A 21,565-nucleotide genomic window follows, 5' to 3' on the forward strand; every position below is an offset into this window, starting at 1 on the left:
CGCGTGGGCCTACCCGCCGGCCGGGCCCGGGCCTTGTGCACGGCGGGGCCGCAGCCGCCCCGTCGAGGCCATTGTTGGGCGGCGGCGGGGCGGGCAGGGCCGCTCCCCTCCCCGTCCTCCCTCTCCCTTTCTCTCCCCGCGAGTTTACCCAGCAGTGCTTTGGTGCGGGCGCGTTTCCGCCGGTTTTTCCTGTTGGAGAAGGGAAGGGGGAGCTGTTTTCTCTCTCTCCCTCCCCGCTCTCAGTATATTTTGTATCCCTTTTCTCCTCCTCCTCCTCCTCCTCCTCCTCCCCCTCCCCGGCTATCTTTGTCTGGCTCGCAGCACCCAGCTCCAGCCCCGCGCCCGTGCCCCGCCGCCGCCGGGACGCGCAGCCCCTGCCCGCCGGTGCCCGGCGCCGTTTCATGCGAGGGCAGCGCCGCGGGAAGGGCTTGGAGGCGGCGGGGGCTCCGCCGCGGCGCTGGGCGTGAGCCCCTCCATGCGAGAGCGGGGCCGCGGCTGCCGCTGCCGGCTCCCGGCGTGAGCGCCGCCCCGCCGGGCCGGGCCGTGCCGTGCCATGCCCGGGCGCGGGGCGCACCGTGAGGCTGCCAGAGGCTGCCGGCCCCGGCGCCGCTCCTGCCGCCGCCGCCGCGACATGGTGTGAGCCCGCTGCCGCCGGGGACGCGCGGGCACCCACCGACCCACCCACCGACCGGCCGGCCGGGGCACAGCCGCCCGCCTCGGGGGGACCCAGCCCCGCACCGCACCGCGCCGCGGGGAGACATACGGACCGCAGCACCCCCTCCTCCCCCCCTCCTTCCCTTCCTTCACCTCCTTCTCCCCCCTCCTCCTCCCACCATCCATCTATCTATCCATCATCCCCCCCGCCAACCCCTCCCAATGCTGAAGAGTTTCAACCCGGCGGGGCTGGAGTGAAGAAGGGAAGGGCTGACGGGAGGAGAGGAGCTCCGCGCAATTCACAGCTGCTCCGGGGAGGGGGGGCGGCCTCGCTGTTATTTAACAGAGAAGAAAAAATAAAAAGGAAAGAAGAATAAAGAAAAAAAAGGAGGAGACGGGAAAATGGCGAACGATTCTCCTGCAAAAAGTCTGGTGGATATCGACCTTTCCTCCCTGCGGGTGAGTGCCGGGGCGGCGGGGCGGGGGCCCCCCCGGGGCCGGCGCGCCCCTTGCCGGGGCTGCCGGGCCGGCGGGGGTGGGAGCGGCCGGGCCGGGGCCGGGGCCGCGGCCGGGGCCGGGGCGTGGGGGGGCCGGCGGCCGCGTGGGGGGAGCCCCGCGGGGGCGGGCGGGGGGGAGCGCGGCCCTGGGCTGCTTTTCCTTTGTTTGCATGTATTGGCATGTGCGTGGAAAACCAGGGCGCAACAGCTGCACGCCGCCAGCAGCCCGGCTCGCTTGCTGGGCTCTGCCAGCAGCCATCGCCTGACAAAAACGTAACCCCGCTTCTCTTCTCCTTCCCCACCCCCCCCCCGCCCCCTCTGCCCCTTCCCCCCCTCACCCCCCACCGCCCCTTCCCCCCTCACCCCCCCACCTAGGACCCCGCTGGGATTTTTGAGCTGGTGGAAGTGGTTGGCAATGGCACGTACGGGCAAGTCTACAAGGTTTGTGGCAGAATTTCTTATCCTTTTGTTATTGCCATTTTCCTGGAGTGTAGCCGGTGCCTCTGCCGGGCTGAGCACACGGCTGAAGGCGAGCCGCCCGCGGTGGCCAGCGGAACGGTTAGGGGTGATAAAAATGTTGTCCTTGTCATTGTTGCTGCCCGTGACAAGTTTGTCAGCCTCCTGGCCTCTGCTTTTCCAGGGGGGCATAGATGGCTCTGCCAAGTACCCATCCTGGAATGATGAAATAGTCCTTTATTGTCCTTATTCCCCCCAACTCGCCCCCCTGCCCCCCTCCTCGAAATGACCAAACCGAGTGGGCGCTGTCAGGTTGTGCTCGGACTATACAAATAGCTCCATGGGCTTATTCAGAATTGCTGCTGGAAGTCCTCATGGAAGTTGCTGCTGCTGCGGTGACTTTAGACAAAGGCATTGGCCTTCATTAAAATTGACACCCGGTTTCCTTGTTGGAAAACCTTCAAAGTGCTGAAGCTGTCGAGTAAGGGGGTGAGTGGTGCTGCATCTGCTCCCGCTGCGCCGTGCTGTGCTGTGCAGTGGCAGGGGCGGGGGGCGGGGGCAGGGAGACAACAATAAGCTATCGAAGTGGGGAAACTGATTTTGTGAAAATCAGAATTCCCACAATAACCTGTTTGACAAGTATATGACTTTGAAAAACAGAAAGCGGAGAGTGCCCATGTGGGTGTGAAACTAGCTTACTTCTCCCCCCCCCCCCCCCCCCCCCCAGTGGAACAAACAAATCTTGAGATTGCATGACTTTGCAGTGAGTGCTAGCTACCAGGATGACTAATTATTCACACAGTTAATACTTGGCTAAAGACTGAAGGCTGTAGCCCTAAACTTTGTAGAAATGGAAGGCACATTTGCAGAGGGAAGGAGAGGTAACTGAAAGTAACAAAGTGTGTGTGGTTGCTTGTTTTTTTGTTTGTTTTTGTTTCTTTTCTCTTTTTTCTTATAAACAAGGCAATATAATTGGTGAGTTTCCTTGATGGCAAGATAACTGCTGCTTGCAGCTCCAGTAACTAAATAAAGCACTTTGGTGTCTCTTCTGCAGATGAAATACATGTCAGTTTGTTTTGAGGGTGTGAACCTCAGCCTTGGTGATGGAGAAGTAGTGTCTGTGCAGTGTGCGAGTTGCATTTTAAGACTAGAAGTGGAATAACGAGGGTGCTGCTGGTGGCAGAAAGCTGGGGAATAAAAAAAAGGTAGCTCAAAAGGTTAGAGGAAAGGGGGCAGATGAATGAGAAGTTGTACTTTGACACCACCTTGACCATTTAATTTTTTTCTGGCTCTTTTTCTGACAGTAAATGACACCATTTAATTTTTTTCTGTAATCCTGCTTCCAGAGCTTGCATCACCTGAGTCCTTCTTAAAAAAAAAAAAAAAAAAGTAGGGCACGAATGTGTGACTTGAAACTCTCCTGTTAATTATTGCACTTTAGTGCTTTGTTTCTTGGCTTACTTGTTAATGCTTTGACTTGATGAGCAAAGTCCTCGGTGGTTTAACAATAGAAATTTAAAATTTTATTTTCCTTAAGTATCCTCGAACTCTCCTGGAATAGTTAGCATTAGAAGTGAAACTCGGCACATGCGTGTATTGACTTGGAAGAGTGAATGAACACCTGAGGTCTAAGGGCATTGGTGTCATTCAGATAACAGGGGGAGCAGCAGGAGGTTTCTGTCAGGGCACTAGTCTTGCTGCCTGTCTAATGACATTTCCCCTGCACTTCCTCACTGGTGAGACGACAGGGCAATGTTTGCTCTTGCCTGGTAACTGCCGGCGTGGTAGTTTGGGTGCCAGGAATAAACGAAATAGGTAAACGCTGCTGTAGAGCCTGTCAGACAGTGGTGGATTGACAGGTGTGTAAGGCTGCGTTGGCACTGCTGCTTCCTAGGCGTTTGTCCACATTTGTGTACAGTCTTAAAATGTGGGTGCCTAACAGGGTTGTACATAAACAAACAAACATCCTTGCTGTGATTAAACCTTCTCTTTCTTAAAATAATGCAGTTACGTAAAAAAAAAGTATCAGTGCGATAGCAGTGCAATAGTATTTAACTTTTCTCAGCTGCTTCTTTGTTAGGAAAAATGCTCCAGGGATGCCCCAGGATGAAACTGTGTATGTTTTGAGGGCTTTCGGAGGAACTGCATAACCGAGGGAAAAACGTGGTTACGCTGTGTTTGCTTGTTGCCTTCCGCTTTCCCCTTACCCAGCAACCTCTCCTTGCACTACCTCTTCCCAGACGGTTTTATTTCCCTTTTAACCGGCTCGCCATCCCCAGGGACTGGCGGGGGGTAGGCTGTCTTTGAGGAGCTGTACCCCGATATCTCTGGGGCAGCCCCGGTTTGATGTACTTCCACGTTCGTGTATGGCATCGGCGATGATGTCACCCGGGAGCGGGATTGGCTGGCTACCTGCCACTGCGGGAGGACGGAGGGAGCGGGAGAGGGCATGACGTTATCTCTTTGTCTAGCTCATACACCCCGGCGATGATGCTGATGGGTCCTTTGCCTTGCTGGGGAGTCTGCTTTCCAGCGGTGGTGGTGGGAAGGAGACGGCGCCGACCTGTTGAAAAGCAGAAAATAAGTCCTGTTTTTCTCCTCTTTGCCTTTGCTGAGCTTGCTGGAAAGAGCTCAGATCTAGCCAGCTAATGGTATTTTTGTAGATAATTCTACTGTAGCTGTTTATTTAGCTCTGTATAGGTGCATAGATGTGTATATGCGCATGAAATACGAGGGCAGCCCTTTGTTTGGCACCTGAGTGCAAGTGGAGTTACTCCCTGTCACAGCAGTGTGGATCTTCCTGGGGTTTTGTGGCACAGAATGGGGTGGCTTCTGTAGAGTGTGCTGTGGGGCCCGGGACCTCGGCGGTGAGGTATCCAAAATAGTAAGTTTTCCACTGCTTTCCTTAAAGTCTGTAGAGTTTACATTATTTTCATCTTCACAGCCTTGCTTACCCCTCTGCTGTGTGAAGGAGCCTTGCGTTTCAAGAGGAGCTTGTTACAGGGCAGCGAATAGGGGGGTGGGGAATGAGCCCCAGGTTTCCCAGCCCTGGGTGCCTGAAAGAAACTGGGTGTTTTGGGGAAGCCTTTGCCCATGGGGCTCATCGGTCCTGGGGCAGAGCAGAGCTCCTCTGCTGCTCACCTGCCATCCTGGGAGTGAAAGGCTGGCCAGGGGAGCTGCTTGCCTTTTTGTTGTTGGTTCAGAATCTGAGAGTGATGGCACAGAAGGAAGGAAGAAAGAAGCTTCTGCAAGTTGCTTCGCTTGTAAGTTAGAAAGCAAAGGGTTAAATTTTGCGAAGTGCAGCGAGCAGATTTCCCTTGGAGCTGATGAAGAAGTGACTGGCTGCGGAACCCCCGAGCCTGTAGCTGAGCGCTTTTAAGGAGCCCCACGCCTCTGCGGGAGTTTGGAGAGAGAAATTTCCCTTCCACAGGTTGGTGTCAGCTGATGGGAGCCGAGAGGCATGTGCGGGCTTGCCCGCGGCAGCGCCCTGCCTGCCCTGCCCGCCCTGCTGCCTGCAGCAGCCCCCTGCCCGCCCTGCCCGCGGCAGTGCCCTGCCCACAGCAGTGCCCTGCCCACCTTGCCCACCCTGCCTGCAGCAGCCCCCTGCCCACCCTGCCCACAGCAAAGCCCTGCCTGCCCTGCCCCCCCTTGCTGCCCGCTGCAGCCCCTTGCCCGCTCTGCCCACCCTGCCCACAGCAGCGCCCTGCCAGCCCTGCCCACTCTGCTGCCCGCTGCAGCCCCTGCCCGCAGCAGCCCCCTGCCCACCCCACCTGCCCTGCTGCCTGCAGCAGCCCCCTGGCCTCCCTGCTGCCTGCAGTAGGCAGGACTGGCAGAGCAGTGCACCCACCTGGGGCTCAAGGCCCCTAAGCCCTCTTCTAAGCCCTGGAGTACCACCTTGAACTAGTGAGGTGCATGCAGGGGATGATGTGAACAGCACAGAATTCAGCCAGAAGAAGGTGTTAGCCTGTAATTGTGCTTCTTGTGCATGCCGCTGTCTTGTGCGATGGCTGTGCCTCCAGTCTCCTTTCCTTCTGAACTCAGTCCCACTTTATCATAGTGTTGTGGTGTAACTAGAACTTGTAGCCAGCTTACCAAATTATTAGCTGCCTTAAGGACTGCTTTTTTTTTTTAAATTTTGCAAATAGTGGAGAAGCATTTTTAGCATTGCTGTGGTTAGTTTTTAGTTTTTCACATCCAGTAGTAAGCTTAATTTGAAGTTTGGCTCACACAAAATGAAAACACTCCCTTAATTTGCCTCGAGATAAGATTCGAATTGGGTGTTTGCTTTCCTTCTTTCTTTAATGCAAAAATGACCCGTGAACTAAAGGCATTGGTTAATACTTTGCAAATTTTCAGATCTCTACCAGCTGATCGTCCATAGAGGCATAAGACACATTTGCTATTGAGACTGAATGGTGTTAAGTCGCTCAGTCACTTTCTCTGTGGGTTTTTCTGGGTGTGCGTGTATATGTGTTTTTAAAGACAGCTAACACTTTAAAATAGCTGTTGTGAATGTGCTGTTACATCTCACAGATAGACATCGTAATTCACTTGTAGCAGCAGTGACTGGGGGGAAGGATGTTTTTGTGCGAGTTCTGAGGCATAGCAGGAGTGCACCAGAAGGATGGGAATTGGGGATGATACTCCTAATTGCCCTCAGCACAGGATGGTGTGGCTTTCTAAGAGCCTTGTAATAGTTAATTCATAGTGAAGGCTGCTTTTGTTGATTTATGTTGCAGCCTTCCAAAACTGCATGTAAATGATGTGTATTGTCTAACTGCTGGCTCGTAAAAGGAAATGATGTAAGATGTGATCGTTTAAATGCTGATTTGAAAATAAATTAAAACTTGGATAAATGTTTTCCCACGCTGAGGACACTCTATTTTTGTCTTAATGGACTTTTTGTCTTACAAGGTGACTGTGTTGGGGGTAGGAAGAGAGGACAGTGCTTGGTATTCTGTACTAATGCATTTGAATTTTTTTTGCCCCCCCCCTCCCCTTTCTTTCTCTCACTGCTAAAGGGACATCATTGTGGATTCAAATGATTTTGTTAAACATGAATACAATTCCAGTCTTATCGCTATAAAGGCAAACTGTACTGAGGATCAGTGAGGTCACTGGCTTTCAGAAACTGGTCCAGACCAGCTCTCTTAAGTATGAACTGGCCTTCTTCCCTTCCTCCTCTGATTTTTCATGTATTGTGTTGCAAAGGGACAGTTTGCTGTTGGGGAGATCGGGAAGGACCAGGTGGTGGCTGAGATACTGGCATTTCTCTGGGTCCTGCGGCTAGATGGTTTCCCCCCTGTTCTCCTCAAAATTGGTTGAACTTTTGACCAGTTCTCCATCACCCAAATCCTTCTTAAGTAAATATACAAAAGCTAGGCAGGTGGCCAGTGGGGATTACTGATATTTATTTTCATTAACAAAAAAAGAAAAGAAAAGAAAACCTGCCAATTGTGGGTAACCACATGTCCCTCTTGTTCTTCCTCCCCCAGTCCATCTGTCTGTTTGTCAAAACTTCTTTTTTTCTGTATCTTGTCTTAAATCAAATGCAGGCCCTTGGGGCAGGGACTCCTTATTCCTGGAGTAATTAGAAGAGGATCTGGCACTCTGGGACCTTCTGGGTGTGTGCGCAGGGCTTCGAGGTGATGGATGTAACAAAATACAGCCCAGAGTCTTCCTAGGAAATTTTTTCAGCTTTCTGTAGGAAGATTTTTCAACTGAAGTTGAAAAATATAAAATATAAAATTTCAGTTGAAATAGTCTCGTACTCTCTTCTTGCTTTTTTGTTGTGTGTGCTCTCTTCCCGTTGGCAATGGAAGGGGTCACTTCCCTGGGCTTGCAGAGGCGGATTATTTTCCTCTTAAAGGTTTCTGCATCTCGCTTCAGGCATGGGGACGGTGAGCTTTATTCATAAAGCGTGGGGTAGGGATTTTTACTAATTTAGGGATATTAAAGAAAGGAGGGGAGAAAACCAGGAACATACATCTTCCATTCCTTGCTTTTATTTTGCTTTCTCCTGGTAATGGAAAACTTGGTGACATGTTACCAACTTCCAGGCACCAGAGCCTTGGCAGTAGTGTGCACAAATGCTTTTTTTTGGCCTCTGTGATGATGGCATATCTGCGCTGCCCACCCTGGGGGATGATGTCGAGGAATGTCCCCAAAGGGAATCCAGCATTACAAGAGGTGTTCACCCTTAGCATTTCCCTGCCTTCAGCATATACATTTTTTAGTATAAATTTTTGGACTAGAATGCTAGCTGACTTTTCTCATGTGGTCGAGTGTGTGTTTCTGTATACATATTATATTCTAGTCATCTTCTTTTCAAGTGGTACTTTCTGTTGCAAGAGTGATTTCAGCCAGGTAGCTACGTTCTCGAGACCTGTTTTCCTTGGAGGAAAGTGGTATTTTTGTTTTTCCCATTTTACATTTCTGACTGTGTACTCTGGCTCTGCCAGAAGTATTTCTCCCTGCCTTTGGATGACGCTGATATTTAAGCTCAGTAGTATTGACTTACACAATGAGAGCTTGACTGTAGTTAAAAGTTACAGTAAGATCCTTATCTGCGGCGTTGTTTTAGGTCCCAGTCCAAAGAAAGTGGTGGAAAGAATTCAACTTGCTTGAATGAGAGGTAGATTTGGGAGGGGATCTCATAGCTTCGCACAAGTTTTCTTATCAAATACCTTACGTATGTAGCATTGTGGGTCCCTAATTGTTTCTCAGGTCGGCACAGGCTCAAGAAAAGATAGTTGGCTCTAAAATTAGGCAACTATGGGAAGGGGGAGGAAAAAACCCACCACTGTGCATACTTCCTGGGAACCTTGAGGTAGCTTTGAATGTACAAGACTTGGAGATTTTGACACTGCATCTCAGTATTACTTCAGAAGTCTATTTTCTGCCTTGGATGTGGTGTGAAACACTTGTACAGAGGCACAAAACATGACACTGATTAGAAACTCTGGGGTGCTGCCAAATGGTCAATATGCTGTTGTGAAGTTCTTAATGCCTCCACCTAACCCTTGTCCCTGGTCCCCAGCCTGTCCTGAGAAGGCTTGATGTATCTCCTCCGGGGTGGCCTTGGAGATCAGCAGTCCTTACTTCTGTGGTACCTATTTCAGTGTTAGAAAAAGGACAGAGCAGCCTTCTGAAGGAGAAACGAGTACAGACGGGAGCCAAGACAGTCCTGCAGGCAGCAGTCCTTTGCTGTCCCGGGCTTGGCCGTCCTGCAGCAGAGTGAAATCTGCTGTTCTGAATGTATTGACTAACTACCTTTTGACCTCAGTGGTGTTGGTTTTAATTTGCTGCTGATTGGGAAGCCTGTGAAAAGCATCACTGAAGAAGGATGAAATCACAGAGACTGGGGAATGGAGATGTTTACCCTTGCAGAGGACTTGCGCTTCTGAGGCACATAGGGACCAGAGAGACATATGGATGGAGTAAGCTTCTCCACTTTATTTAGAAATTGGTGCAGCTAATTCCTATGTCTAGTGCCCTGTGCAACTCAACTGTAGCAGGCGTGAAGGGCGTTGACATCTCCCTGGGGTTCTCCCTTGCCATCCTCCTGCTTGATCTTGCATCATACTGACGAGTGAAAGACCAAATCTATGGGAAGATGTGGAGTTAGGAAGAGATAGTGGGACAGCTTGGAGAGAAGCATCTACTGAAGGTGAATTTGCAGAGGAAATGAGAGGGTGAAGATGGAGAAGCTGGCTTAAATGCTGAGAATGAATTAGTGGGCTGTTCATAGCTGTGGGAAACAAAAAGTAGTGGAAGTGCTTAATATAAGAAAAAGGAAGGGACAGCCTAATTGTCAGCAGAAATGCATGAGCATATATAATTTATATTAAAAAATATTATGTATTTGAAAGAGATTAGCTTTTACCCATGGCAGTTCACTAGTCTTTGGGCTTATGCACACCAGGGGAATGTTTACTGGCACAGGTTTTTTGCTGTTTTCAGCATGGTCCCAGCTGAGGAGACCTCCCTCAGCCCACCTAGCTGTGTTGTGACCATGAGCCAGAATAAGTGATGTCTTCTGGGGGAGATTGTTTAACACTCCTGGCAAAAAAGCCTCTTTCCCACCAAAGCTGTGCCTCCCTGGGTTGCTCTGCCACAGTAGCTGTCATTATTGCTATACAAACAGGACACTGCAAGCGCTGACAGGTCCTGATCAGCCTGTCTAGTAATAAAACAGCTAGTGTGGTAAAACTGCTAACGTGGATGCAGTTATACTGGTATTGTAGTGCTTATCTGGTATGTCTTCGTCACCTCCCTTTGGAGCTGTCCCATGGCACGTTGAGGAGAGCTGCTCTCCGTGCAGGGATCGCAGTGACTCATGGGTTTGTACCTGCGGCTGAAGGAGATGCACGGGCTGTAGGCACGCACTTCTTGGAGCCAGGTAGCACTGCCCCTGGAGAAGGTCTGCTGTGGGGTGGGATCAGCAACGTGGCTGCTGGGGCTGTTGGTGGTGCATCATGGCCGCTTGCCTGCTTCCTCCTCTGTCCCTGTGTGCTTTGAGCGCCCCAGTAACTCCCTGGCTCTGGGGCTGCTGGCAAGGTCCCCTCGCTTAATGCTCTTCCCACTGGACCACGCTGGCTGGGGAAGTCCTAAAAGATCCCTCTGGGCACCTTGCATTTGCAGCTTTGGAGGCGTGGGTGCTGTCCCGCTCCTTACCTGCCCGAAGGCTTTCCTTCTTCCAGCACTGCTCTCTGCATGGAAATGATGGTCCCCGCTTCCATCCGTAACACCCATCTGCCTGGTCTTTGGCTCCTTACTCTTGTGTTGTATTATCCCCGAAAGTGGGTTTTCTTTTCCAGTATGCCTATGGAGCTCCTCATAGCTTCACTGGACATTACAGGGCTCTGAACATCGGGCTGGTTTTAGGTTTGAATGTTTGGGTTACCATGTTTTTATCTTGTACCAGTCCATGGTGTGGCCTCGTTGGCTCTGGTTCTTGCACCTGGCAGCGTCACCAGAGGACAGAGGTGAAATGAGGGTATGTTACTTACATAGGTAAAAGAAGAGCAGCAGCTTGGAACGCTCGGTTGCACCGAATCTGAGTTTTATTAACTTCCCGAGGACTACCAAGGCAATAGTTTTCTCCTGCTGGTTTGCCTCAAAGATGACGCACTTTATTTGGGGTTTTTGCATTTGGAACTGTTAAAAATTACTTAAAGTCTTAAAAATACAACAGTCTTATTTCAGTTAAGCCCTGGAGTTTCAATTGCTTCTTCCTAGGATTTTGTGAGAGTAGCCGTAGGGGATGACAGTGGGCAAGAGTTTATGATTCTAATTTAAACCATAAGCTCAAAACAAAATAAACTTGTCTCCAAACCTGCCCTCTACACTTTGAGCTATCAAATGATACTGGGTTGTTTTGTTTCAAACCCAGGAAAGGAAAGCTTAAGGTCCACGGGCCTTAATGTGTTATGGTGAAGTATAGCATGCTGCACTTGGGTTTATGTATCTTAAAGTCTGGGACCCTCCAACATTATTGCAATTAATTATTTTTCTTAGTTTTTGTGCTTCACAAGGAAAATTCAATAGAATACCTAAAAGGAAGCACAGCTGTACCCATCTGGCAAGGCTGTCTTCGAGAGGGAATGTTTGTATCTGAGTTATAAACCCTTGCAGGCAGGGGTATGTAAAGAAAATCGAAATGCTGATGGACCCTAAGTTGTAGCCCACTAGCATGTGCCGCTGCAGTAATCAAAATAATTCTTGGGGGAACTGGTGCAGCAGTGTTTGCTGACTGAAAGCCCTAACTGAGCATCTTTTGTACTTCTCCAAAAAACCTGATAGCTGTGTATCTGCAGTTATTTTATGGTGGCCTGATAGGTGAAAAATACATTTTGTAGTAAGAGCTGCAGATACGTATTTCTGGTCAGTAATTTATAGCTTGTTCCTGTGCAGTGGCTTGGATGTACTTTGGAAAGGTGCTTCAGTAGGTGGGCTGCCTACTGTCCTTTTGCTGTCTAAATCTGAGCTGTGTGCTGTAGGACTCACAGTGGAGAGAAATAGGACGGGGGAATGGCCTCTGGATATAACTACCCTAGGATGAGATAAGTTGCTCTTTACCTGAGTCTTTGTCTGTTAATTATAATGGGAATTTAGGATGAATGTCTCAGTTGTATGTCTTCTAGATGTCTAAGGTCAGACAGGTTGACCCTACTCTGTATCATGCGTGTAGTAGCTGCTACAGTCAGTTGTCTTTGTGGGATATATAGTAGGACTGAAGATGCCTTTGTAAGTGGATGTGTGAAAGTGAATGACATGTAAAACCAGTCTTGCCCATCACTGGAAGGGAAGCATCCTGTTTCCCAAAAGACTCGTGAGTAAGTGACCTGGTTTTGCATGCATTTATCAAGAGGTGAATGTGCTTGCCCTCAGTTAGTGTCTCCACACTCTTACATGAAGGCTGGGAACTTAAATATAGACAGGTTTATTTCTGCAGAACTTCTGAGGGATCTGGTTGAGAAGAACTATCAGTGTGAAAAGCAGTGAATGCCTCGTGTCTCCTCTCTGTGCCCTCAGCAATAAGTGCCGGGGTCTCTCCTGTTCAGGTAAATTATACTTCTACAGAGAATGCATTTATTCTAGGTTACTGCTTTTCAGGAGAGACTTACAGAAAAATACTTTAAATTTATCGCCATCATCAAAAGAGTTTGTAATTAAGTGCCTGATATTCAAGGTGTTTTTTCAAAGGTGCTTCTCTGCAAGATACCCTTTTCCATCAAACCTGTTTGAATTTTTGTTATTTTTTTTCCCCAGCCGTGTCGTTGTATTGCTTCTCCAAAGCTGTACGCTCAGCTAGTAGAATCCAATCTGGTTGTGAATCTTATTTTTAAATCTCAATCTGTTGTAAATCTGAGTATCTTTTCTCTAATTAACACTTGGGTTTTTTTGAGGCAATATACTGCATGTTCCTTCAGCAGCTACAGCAGATATTCCTGAAGTACTCGAAGTTTCGTATTGCGCACCATTTGTTAAACTGAACTATCGATTGCATGGTAATCTCCTGTATAAACACAGAAGGAAGTGGAGCTCGTGTGCTTCTCTGATACTGAAGTTACCCACCGTGCTTTACTTCAGTGTGAGGATGTGGGAGGGAAATACAGCAAGGAACTGCTGTTCCCACCAGGAAATGTGAGACGGGTACAGTCCAGATCTCTGGATGTGATGGAGCTGTGCTTTAATCAAGAGAGATCCCTTCTTTGCCTTAGTGATAGTTAGGATCAGCTTTCATGCTTGCCCAAGCTGAAGAGGAGGAAGACTTTGCAGGTTGACCCCCATGTCTTTTAAGAGCCTCCCAGAGGAAGGGGCTAAGTGTTCCCGGGCGACTGGGCAGGTGCATCTCGTAGAGTGAGCGTCGTGGTGGTACCCCTACTTGTTTTCCTTGTGTTTGTGGTGGAATAGTTATGTGCTGTTTTGCAGTTGGTGAGGTTTGTGTTTGAATGAGTTTGGCAGAAAGGCCTGAATGGAATTGCTCACACTTAACTGTATTGCTGTCTGTAACAGAGGTGAGGCAGGTATTAGGATATTTTACCATGACTAAACAGCAGTGTTAATACCTTTAAAATTGGTATATTGACGTTTATGAGCAGATATCACATTACAGTGATAGCTTCAGGGGCCTTCTGCTGCCTGTGAGAGCTCTTGGTTGATTTAGAAAGCAAATAAATAAAATTTTAATGCTGCTCGAACACAATCAGGCACGTTAAACCAAAAATGTAAGGTGATGCTATATCCTTAGCCTATCCTGCAGTCAGCTGTTGTTTCAGCAGATTAAGTTAACAATGTACTGTTGTAGGAGGAGGAACAAAAGGTGCAGCGTGGAGAGCTGCAGGGAAGCCTCGGATGTAAAGGACCTCCCTGATTTCGTGTACGCAAGCGCTGCGCCTCGTGCCCGGTGTGCTCGTCCTGGGGTGCGTTCGGAGGGGTCCCTGTGTTGCAGGGGTTGGGGCTCTGGTGGAGCTGATGAGCCTCCAGTCTCCCTTAAATTATCGCCTTTGCCTGTGTTTCTGATGTGGTCTTGTGGGGGAAGAAAGAGTGTCAGCCTATTAATAGTGACAGCATAGGCTCTCTCCTCTTCATCTGTTAAAAATCGCTGGAATGCTTTGAATAACAAATTACTGAAAAATCTTTTATTTAATCTGGGTGTTGGGAAAGGTGCGCTTTACTCCTTCCTTTCCCCCACATGAAATACATTGAAATTCTCTGATCTGACTTGTCCTTGGGGGCTGTGGAAAAAGCTTTGTGCAGTTCTCCCTGTGCATTTTAGCTTCTCACCAAGAGTTAGATTCTGGAGCGATGACAAGTGAATATGGGGAAAATGATTCAAGTCATGTGAAAGAAATGTTACTTGCTAAATAACTTGAGTGTTAAAAGAAGAGATGGGAAGAGCTTTTCTTAGCCTTTGTGGAAGTCTTATATGGCGAGGAATGAAAATCTTTAATATTGACCTGATTTTATTTGTATTTAAGATCAAAGAGCTCTTGTGAATGAGTTGCTTGTCTTATATGTCACTGGCTTTATGATTTTCTGAATGGCTTGAGGCAGTAAATCAGTCCTGAGTAATGCTACCTTTCCTTAGGTTTCTTCTGAGGTAATGGAAGAGTGCTCTGGTTTCCTCTTCAGGAATAAAAATGTGTTAGTTATTGAGCAGACTTTTTTCCAGCTTAGTTGCTGAGTGTGGAGGTGCCTCCTCATGGACTGAACGTCATGGCAGCACTTGCATGGGGTTTTGGGAAAGGAAGACAGAAAGTGGCAGTGAAACGGCTGTCATTGGCACTGCCACTTTAGGTTGCAGATCAGGTCCTTGCTGTGGTCAGGGTTTGACTTTGGAGCATCCTCTGCTGCTGCCGCTCTGCTCCTCTTAGCTTTTTTTTATAACAAAGAGTGTAGTCAGTGCGTGCTGCAGTTGTGAGGAAATCTGTTTTGTATACATGCAGTGTGGTTGCACAGGGCTGTACGGGAAAGGGGAAGACTTTATTTTGTGCACCCCACCAGTGGGATTTCCTGTTGTGGAAAGGAGAAGGGAAGGTGAAGCAGACAGCTGAAACGCCTTGGGTGCTATCTAGTTATTTTATTCCAGCAGGGAGAGGGATCCTGCTTGCTTACACAGTACAAAGCTGTGCTGAAAGCACTAGGTCTTGGAGGTACCTTGACTTGCTGGAGAATCTGCTGACCCAGTAGCACAATAATATGGGTTTTAATCTTTCTCTGTAACTCGGGTAGGAGAAGATGGGAAAAGGGAATGTGAACAACATTTCAAATACGTAAAGATGGCATCAGTTTAGTTTGTGAGTCCTTGGGAGTCTGGAAACAAAGCCAGTAGCCTTGGTTATTAAAAGCATCGTGTTGCTGTTAGTATCTGTTCATCCTGCAGGATCAGTACGCTTAGGAGAAGAGGAGATGGAATTCTTTTGTGGGTGCCATTGTCTGAACTGTTGACTGATGCGAAACGGCACATGTACATGAAAACCCACTGGAGAGGGTGTGGGTGGAATGGTACCTCTGGGGTGGCAGTTTGGGCTGTGAACTTTGACTGCTCCTGAGTCTGTGTCGGTGGTGGTGGATGGTGGTGACTTGGCAGAGCCTCTTCTCACCTCTGCTTGGAGCTGGTGCTTGTTGTGAGAGTGAGAGGTGCCCAATAAATGGGGAATCTCATAAAGCCACGTGTGTTGCTGAACTTTACCAAAACCTGGCTTTTTGTCAAGGTTAGCTGAAAAGTGGGGTGTGTTTTCCTTCCAAGAACTCTTGGTTTAAAGCTCCATTAATTGTATGTCAGTTACTGTATGTGTTATGATAATAACCAACAGTGGAAAGGACTAGATTTATTTCAGTAAACATTTCACCTAGTAAAAATTTAATAGCTTGTCCGCCTTCAAAGGCCATTCCTTTTTTTTTTTTTTTTTCTGTGTAGATTGTGCACCCAGCAGCAGTACAGAGTGTTTCCCAGAGAGCCGTGTTCATAAACTGACCTTGAGATATTGTTCTTCCCGAGAGAGGGACAGGGCTGCTCCAAGGATGCCCAGTCCAGAGTTTCTTTGCAAGGTGCAGATTTGGTTTGCTTCTGCTGCACTGAATTCTGTGGGTTTCTTTCAATAGTGACTATGGACAGCTTTGAAAGATGATAAAAACAACACGCTGAAATGACTAGGGACTTGCGTCTGAATCACAGCCGTCAGCAAAACCACCTAGTATCAGGAACCATTCTGCGTGACAGCAGAAAATGTCTTGTGAGTGCCTGAGCCAAACTTCTCTTCAACAAGTACATGATTTCATGATTTGAATGTTTCGAGGGAAATGTTTTGAATGTCTTTGCTGTTTTAGGCCAGCAGGAGTAATACCCTTAACAGATTATGCAAACCGCATGTATATTTATGATTTAAAATGCGTAAATGTCATTTGAGACAAAAAGAAGTGCGGTGGAATAAGCGTATGGTAGAGATAATCCTTCTTCTGCCGTGTTTAGGTGTATTTTGGTTTAGTTTAGGTTATTTTTCTAAAGCTAGAAGGGCTTTGGTTGTCCAGGATCAGGCCCAATCTGCTCAAGTCAGTGGAACTAGACTAAGTATCAGCCTGGCTCTGCAGCTCACGGTTAGAGCTGTGTGGGCAAAGGCTTGCACGTTTTTGGTTTGAGACAATGTTCCCTCATCAGGCTTAGGAGAAAAATTCTTTCTAGAAGTACCGCTTTTTGGAACTGCCTCATGTCTTAAACTTATTCTTTAATCTTTTCTCATAGAATGAATTTTCTGGTTTTGTCCTTTTTTTAGCGGTGGCAGGTTTACTTCCCTTTCTGCAGTTTGTTTTGTCCTTGCTCTCTTCCCCTGATACTCATCTGATGTGGGTGAATTTTTCCTGATGCTCTCCCTTCCTCTAAACTCTACACTCATCACCCTTTGCATTTCTTCCTCTAGGCATGTCTGTGGCTTTTTTTCTTTTTTTGGTGTGAAAGCAACTAACAAATAGAAAGGATATGGTTAAATCCGCATGACCTCTGGTATTGGCTGTAGTTCTGCCAAGATGAGTGAGGTTTGTTTGTTTTTTCATCAATGTGTTTCTCCACACACGTTCTGTACCTTCTTTAGATCTTTTTTTGTGGTCTCTTTTTACTCTGGCTTTCTGAAGAAATGAGGCTCCATCCGTTTTACCCTCTCCTCAACACTTTTTCAACCTCAGGGTTGACTTCAGCTGCACTTTGGTTTGGGGTACGGGTCAAAAATCCTTACAAGATTCATGAAAAATAGATGACTAGCTAGATGGGAGTGCCAGAGTCTGTTTGCTCCTCTCCTATCCCCTGCTTCCATGTGGAGAAAGCCTATTAAACCCCTTCTTTGTCGGTTATCGGGGAAGATGTGTGCCCAAGGCTGCAGTTACCTCTGCTTGCAGTGCTGTCTATTTGCAAGGTGGAGGCAGAAGGGATCACAGTTGTTACCTGTCAGCTGAGATAAAAAGAGAAGGAAAATAGTCTCAGGTCTGTTTTTTGCTCCACTGGGGTGATGTATTATCCTCCCCTCCCCATCTTTTGGACAAAACTCTGGTGCCATCACCTAAAGGTCGGAGGTTCCCCCGTGGCAGAGGCGGTGGTTAGAGGAGCTCTGTGGGGATGCTCTCTTCCAGGGCTGCTCTCTGTGCTGGGGTTGAAGGTGGGGGGTTTGTACATGCTAGCTGAAGTGCATTGAAAGCCTTTGTCTAGACAAGGCAAGCTGCCCTGGACACATGCCTGGTCCGTATAGTTAAAGCCTCGGTTACTTAGTGTCTGCTAACCTTGGGCAGTAAATCCAGGGCTAGACAAGCCTCCTGAGGAGGTGGTGGACAAGGTGGGGATTTCTTTGCATTAGTCTTTGCTGGAAGCTCAGCTGGTGCCTGAATGCAAAACTGCTAATAAGCCGTCATAAACCCTGAATACTCTTTCTCTTGTCAGCTCCTGTCTGAATAGGGGCTTTTTCATGACACATGCTTGTTTGCTCATGTTTCTCTTTTAAGGAAAGCAGTTAAACCGGGCAATAACCACCAGTAATTCAGCGCTCCGTTAAGCATGTAATAAACCAAGCCCCAGATCCCTTGGTCTCGAGCTGTTGGAGGCTGCTGCCCTTTGTTTCTCCCTTTGGGGGGAGGAGGGAAGGAATGGGGCACAACGGACTTGTTCGGTGTGGGAAGGGCAAGAGGGTTGCGGGACAGGGGAGTGGTGCAGTGGTGCTGTGCTCCCAGGACAGGCGTCTGCATCTTTCCCAAAAAGTGCAGGAACAAAACTCAGCGTTTGCTCTGTGCCTGTGATGGCAAACCATCGTGGAGTTTGCTGTAAATTTCTTTAAAAAAGGGCTTGCAGCTCCTCGTGGTTGGTGCTGGACAAAAGCACTGGGTCTCAGCTCATCCTCGTGAGTGAAGCAGGCGCCTTTCATTGACTACAAGGCTTGCTGTGGTTTTCTGACTTTTGTTTAATCCAGGTGCAGCCCAGCTGTGGGATAGGCAGTAGCGCATTCAGTTCAGCACTGTTTGCATCCATTGCAGCAGTACAGCCTCCTGTCTACTGAGTTACCAAGTGGACTATGTTGCAATTTTTTTGTTTTGTTTGGGGTTCTTGGTTTTTTTTCTTTTTTTTACAAAGCTACTTGATGCATGTGTTGCTGCACAGTGGAAACAAAGCAAAGGTTTTGACCAAGGTGTGGAAACATGGTCAGGACAGGTGTCTTACAGAGGTCTGGGAAACTCTTCATGTAAACACAGAAAGTGCCTCCTTATCTCTGAATTGCCCTTTTAAGCCTCAAACCCACCCTCTGCAAATCGGTTTGCTCTTTTACAAAGAGAATGGCTTCATGCTATTTCTCTGCATGATTTTGCAAAACACATTTCCAGGGGGAAGTTTTCTTACACATACACAGAACAAATTTTAGCAAAACACTTCACTTTCTTCTGTCTTCAGACTTACGAAAATGAACTCCGTCATGACTTTTCGAAGTGTGGGTTTAAGCAAAAGCTCTCAAGGCATTTCAGTGCTGATTCTGATGCAGCTGTTGGTTTAAGGAATCTCTTTTTAAACTGGAGGTGGCTGTTAATTATATTCAGAGGGGGGAAAATGCAGCATTGAGCTGCAAACCATAGTTTAGCTGATGCTTATTTTGAAGTTGGGTGTGGCAGGTAAAAAAGACATTCTGTCAGTTCGATGAAAGGAGGAGGACTGGTTTAAATTTTAGTGCAACTACTTTTTAACAACCTTTTCTAAAATTTTCTCCTTCTGCAACATATTTTACCAGCCCTGTCATCTGGGAAAGTACCATTGCTCCTTGCCACCCAGCTGCAACTGCTTCGTTGCAGTGCTTCTGGCTTTTCAAAATTTTATGTCACTTTTAGATGCTCAGTGCAATTCACTGTAGGACATTTAGTGTACATGAATTATGTTTCCCAGTCCTTGAGGTGTAAGGAGGTGTCTGGTGGCTCTGTAAATGCTGAATGGCAGTATGTAAGACTGTAAGTGTTAGGCAGCTGGTAGAAAAGGGAGCGGGGGAATTGAGGGAGGGGAGCAGGTCATCCCCGTTGGTCTGACTTCAGCTTGTTGGCTTGCAGCTTTCACGTGGACTGCCACCGCATCCCGTCTCTGGTTCTGTGGGTTAGCCTGTGTGATTGTCCCCCTGAGACTGTGTGGGCATCGCGGCCTTAAGAAATGGTTCATTTAATTCATCGGGATGATAATAACGTTTGGTGGGAGAAGATTTAGATGTCGAGAGACTGCCCGTGGAGCCTGGAGCTTAGTCACTGTTTTTCTTGCTGGTTGCGCTTCTCCCCAAATGCGGCCAGGGCCATCCACTCCCTGCACAGGAGTGATGCTCTTCCCTTGGGAGCTGCATGCCCTTCTGCTCAGATTCCGACTGTACTGCCCAGGAGCTGCTTTTCCTGCCCTCCCCAGGAGTGGAGTGGGTGGGAGAGCTGGGGGACATGCCAGGCTTATTATACTCACAGTTTCCCAGCCTGCCAGGTTTACCGGGTGAAGTAAAATCTATTCAGATTTTTCTCACATTGTGGATGAATTGAGGCGTGCGTAAGGGTGGGTGTCTGTGGCCTTGTGCCATGTTGTGGGCAGTGGGAGATGAAGAAGTAGGTGATGTACATCTCCTCTCCAGCGTTAACATGTGCTGATAACTGCTGTATCCTAATTTAGTCTTTCAAGTGATGGATAATAATGCAGTGGTCCCTCTGGAGTGGCAGGCAACAAATTATACAGATTGAAACTCTACTACTCAGATATCTGCAATTCTGAATGTGTTCACATAACCTTTTTTCCCCAGGAAAACCACGATCACATCTGTCACTCAAGCTGTTTTTTAAGATTTCCCCGCCCGCTCGCCCCCTCCCCCCTGGATCTCCAAGGAGGTGACAGTTGTGGGAGGCTTGAGCCAAGTCTGATTTTTTTAGGTATTAGGAGGTACTTAGAGGAGTTTCTGTTGAGACCACCATCTGGACAGAGATTCATTTGCCGAGGAGCTGTGCCGGTTCCAGGGGAAAACTGTTCAGATGTGGTGTGTACGGTACTAGCAGGCTGAAAAGGCCATAAGGGAAGGTATAGGTTGCTATATGGTTACTTTAGGACAGTGTGTTTCTTGAAGGTTTGACTGGATGAAAAATAGCAGGTAGTCCGGGTAGATGTGTTTCTTAGAGGGATTTGTGCTGAGCACTGGGCAGGCAAAAGGCTGTGATCATTGTTAATTGCTCCTATATGGCAAATTCAATAATAATATAGGCACCTGACTACTTGGGAATTGCTTACTTCCCTGTCTTGATCTGGACCCATCCCATGCAGGAATTGCTGAAAAGCGGGTTATGTTCTTGGGAAGAGTTTAAATTGCAGCAGATTTCCAACTTGACCCCTTGAAGTGTTTGGATTGCTAGAACAAACTCGGGAGAGAGACACTCCTGCCCTTGGACACAGATCCAGTTTGTCCTGCTCTGCTGAATTTGACCTGCTGTGTTTCATGCTCTCCATGCTGGAATTGATTGAAGATTAGAGTGGGGCGGGAGGGGGGGGGGGGGGGGACGACAACGACGACACATGACACACACGTCCCGTTCCGGGGGCATTGCACTGGCGGAGCTTCACATTTAGGCACCAGAAGGATTAAAGGGTGTGCTTTGAAAAGACAGTCCTTCATCTCACTGATAAGTGGCACTGCACAGGCGGAGGGAGAGGAGGTTAATGCCCCCTTTAACCAGGGTCTGTTTAAAGAAAGGCAGTCATTTAGCTAAAATACACATCCACAGTTCATTTCTGTTTAAACTGAAATTACTGAGTAAAGAAATGCATCCTGGGAACAGATTAAGCCATACGCTAGGAGAGAGGCACATTTCTCTCAAGCTCAGTTGACAGCGGCATGCTTAAGGGTTTTCTGTTTTAAATATTTGATAAAACTGTAGTAGACTTGAATTCTGCATGGTTTTAATGACTTTTGATTTTTTTAAGCCTGCAGGATTCTGACATTTTTCTTCGTCGTGACCCTTTTTCATTGTGCAATGAGCACTTGGGTATAATTGGCCATAGCCACGTCCTGGTGATGGGCAGAGCAATCCCTGCGGAGCTAGCCGTAAGGCTGCGTTTCCAACTGTGGAAGGTCCAGAAAGCTCTGGTCCTGAAATTTGTTGCCTCAGAACTGTTCAATTAACTTCCTTGTATTAGCGTGAGGTTGGTTTTATTGCTGTTGCCTATATTTATTAAAAATCTATTAATGAAAGTGCAAGCATGCGTATTTGCTTCTAATGAACCCTTTCTTTCTCTGATGTTGGCAGCAATTTGCTATAGTGTTGTTACCAGCCAGTGCTTCCAGAGATGGTGGGAAGAGTGGTAGGGAAGCATTTGCTTCTCCTATTTTCTTTGGGATATTTTTATTTTATTGTTGGTCAGAAAATATTAGTTTTTTTTTTTTTTTTTTTTTCCGGACTGGAGAGAGGTTGATCGTCTCACT

At 47.8% G+C, this 21,565-nt stretch overlaps 1 protein-coding gene across 10 annotated transcripts in view; it reads left to right on the forward strand.

Annotated features, from left to right (window-relative positions):
- Nucleotides 1–334: 334 nt before the first annotated feature.
- The window catches only part of MAP4K4 (mitogen-activated protein kinase kinase kinase kinase 4), a 170,727-nt gene continuing 149,496 nt past the window's right edge, over nt 335–21,565 (forward strand). For all 10 annotated transcript variants that reach the window (XM_055801333.1, XM_055801334.1, XM_055801338.1 and 7 more), the window contains exons 1-2: nt 335–1,113; nt 1,527–1,592. In XM_055801333.1, the coding sequence (XP_055657308.1) occupies nt 1,057–1,113; nt 1,527–1,592 (123 nt within the window). In that variant the 5' untranslated portion in view covers nt 335–1,056. The remainder of the gene's footprint in view (nt 1,114–1,526; nt 1,593–21,565) is intronic.

This window comes from Falco peregrinus, chromosome 4 (genome assembly GCF_023634155.1).
Source record: "Falco peregrinus isolate bFalPer1 chromosome 4, bFalPer1.pri, whole genome shotgun sequence".
NCBI lineage: Eukaryota > Metazoa > Chordata > Aves > Falconiformes > Falconidae > Falco > Falco peregrinus.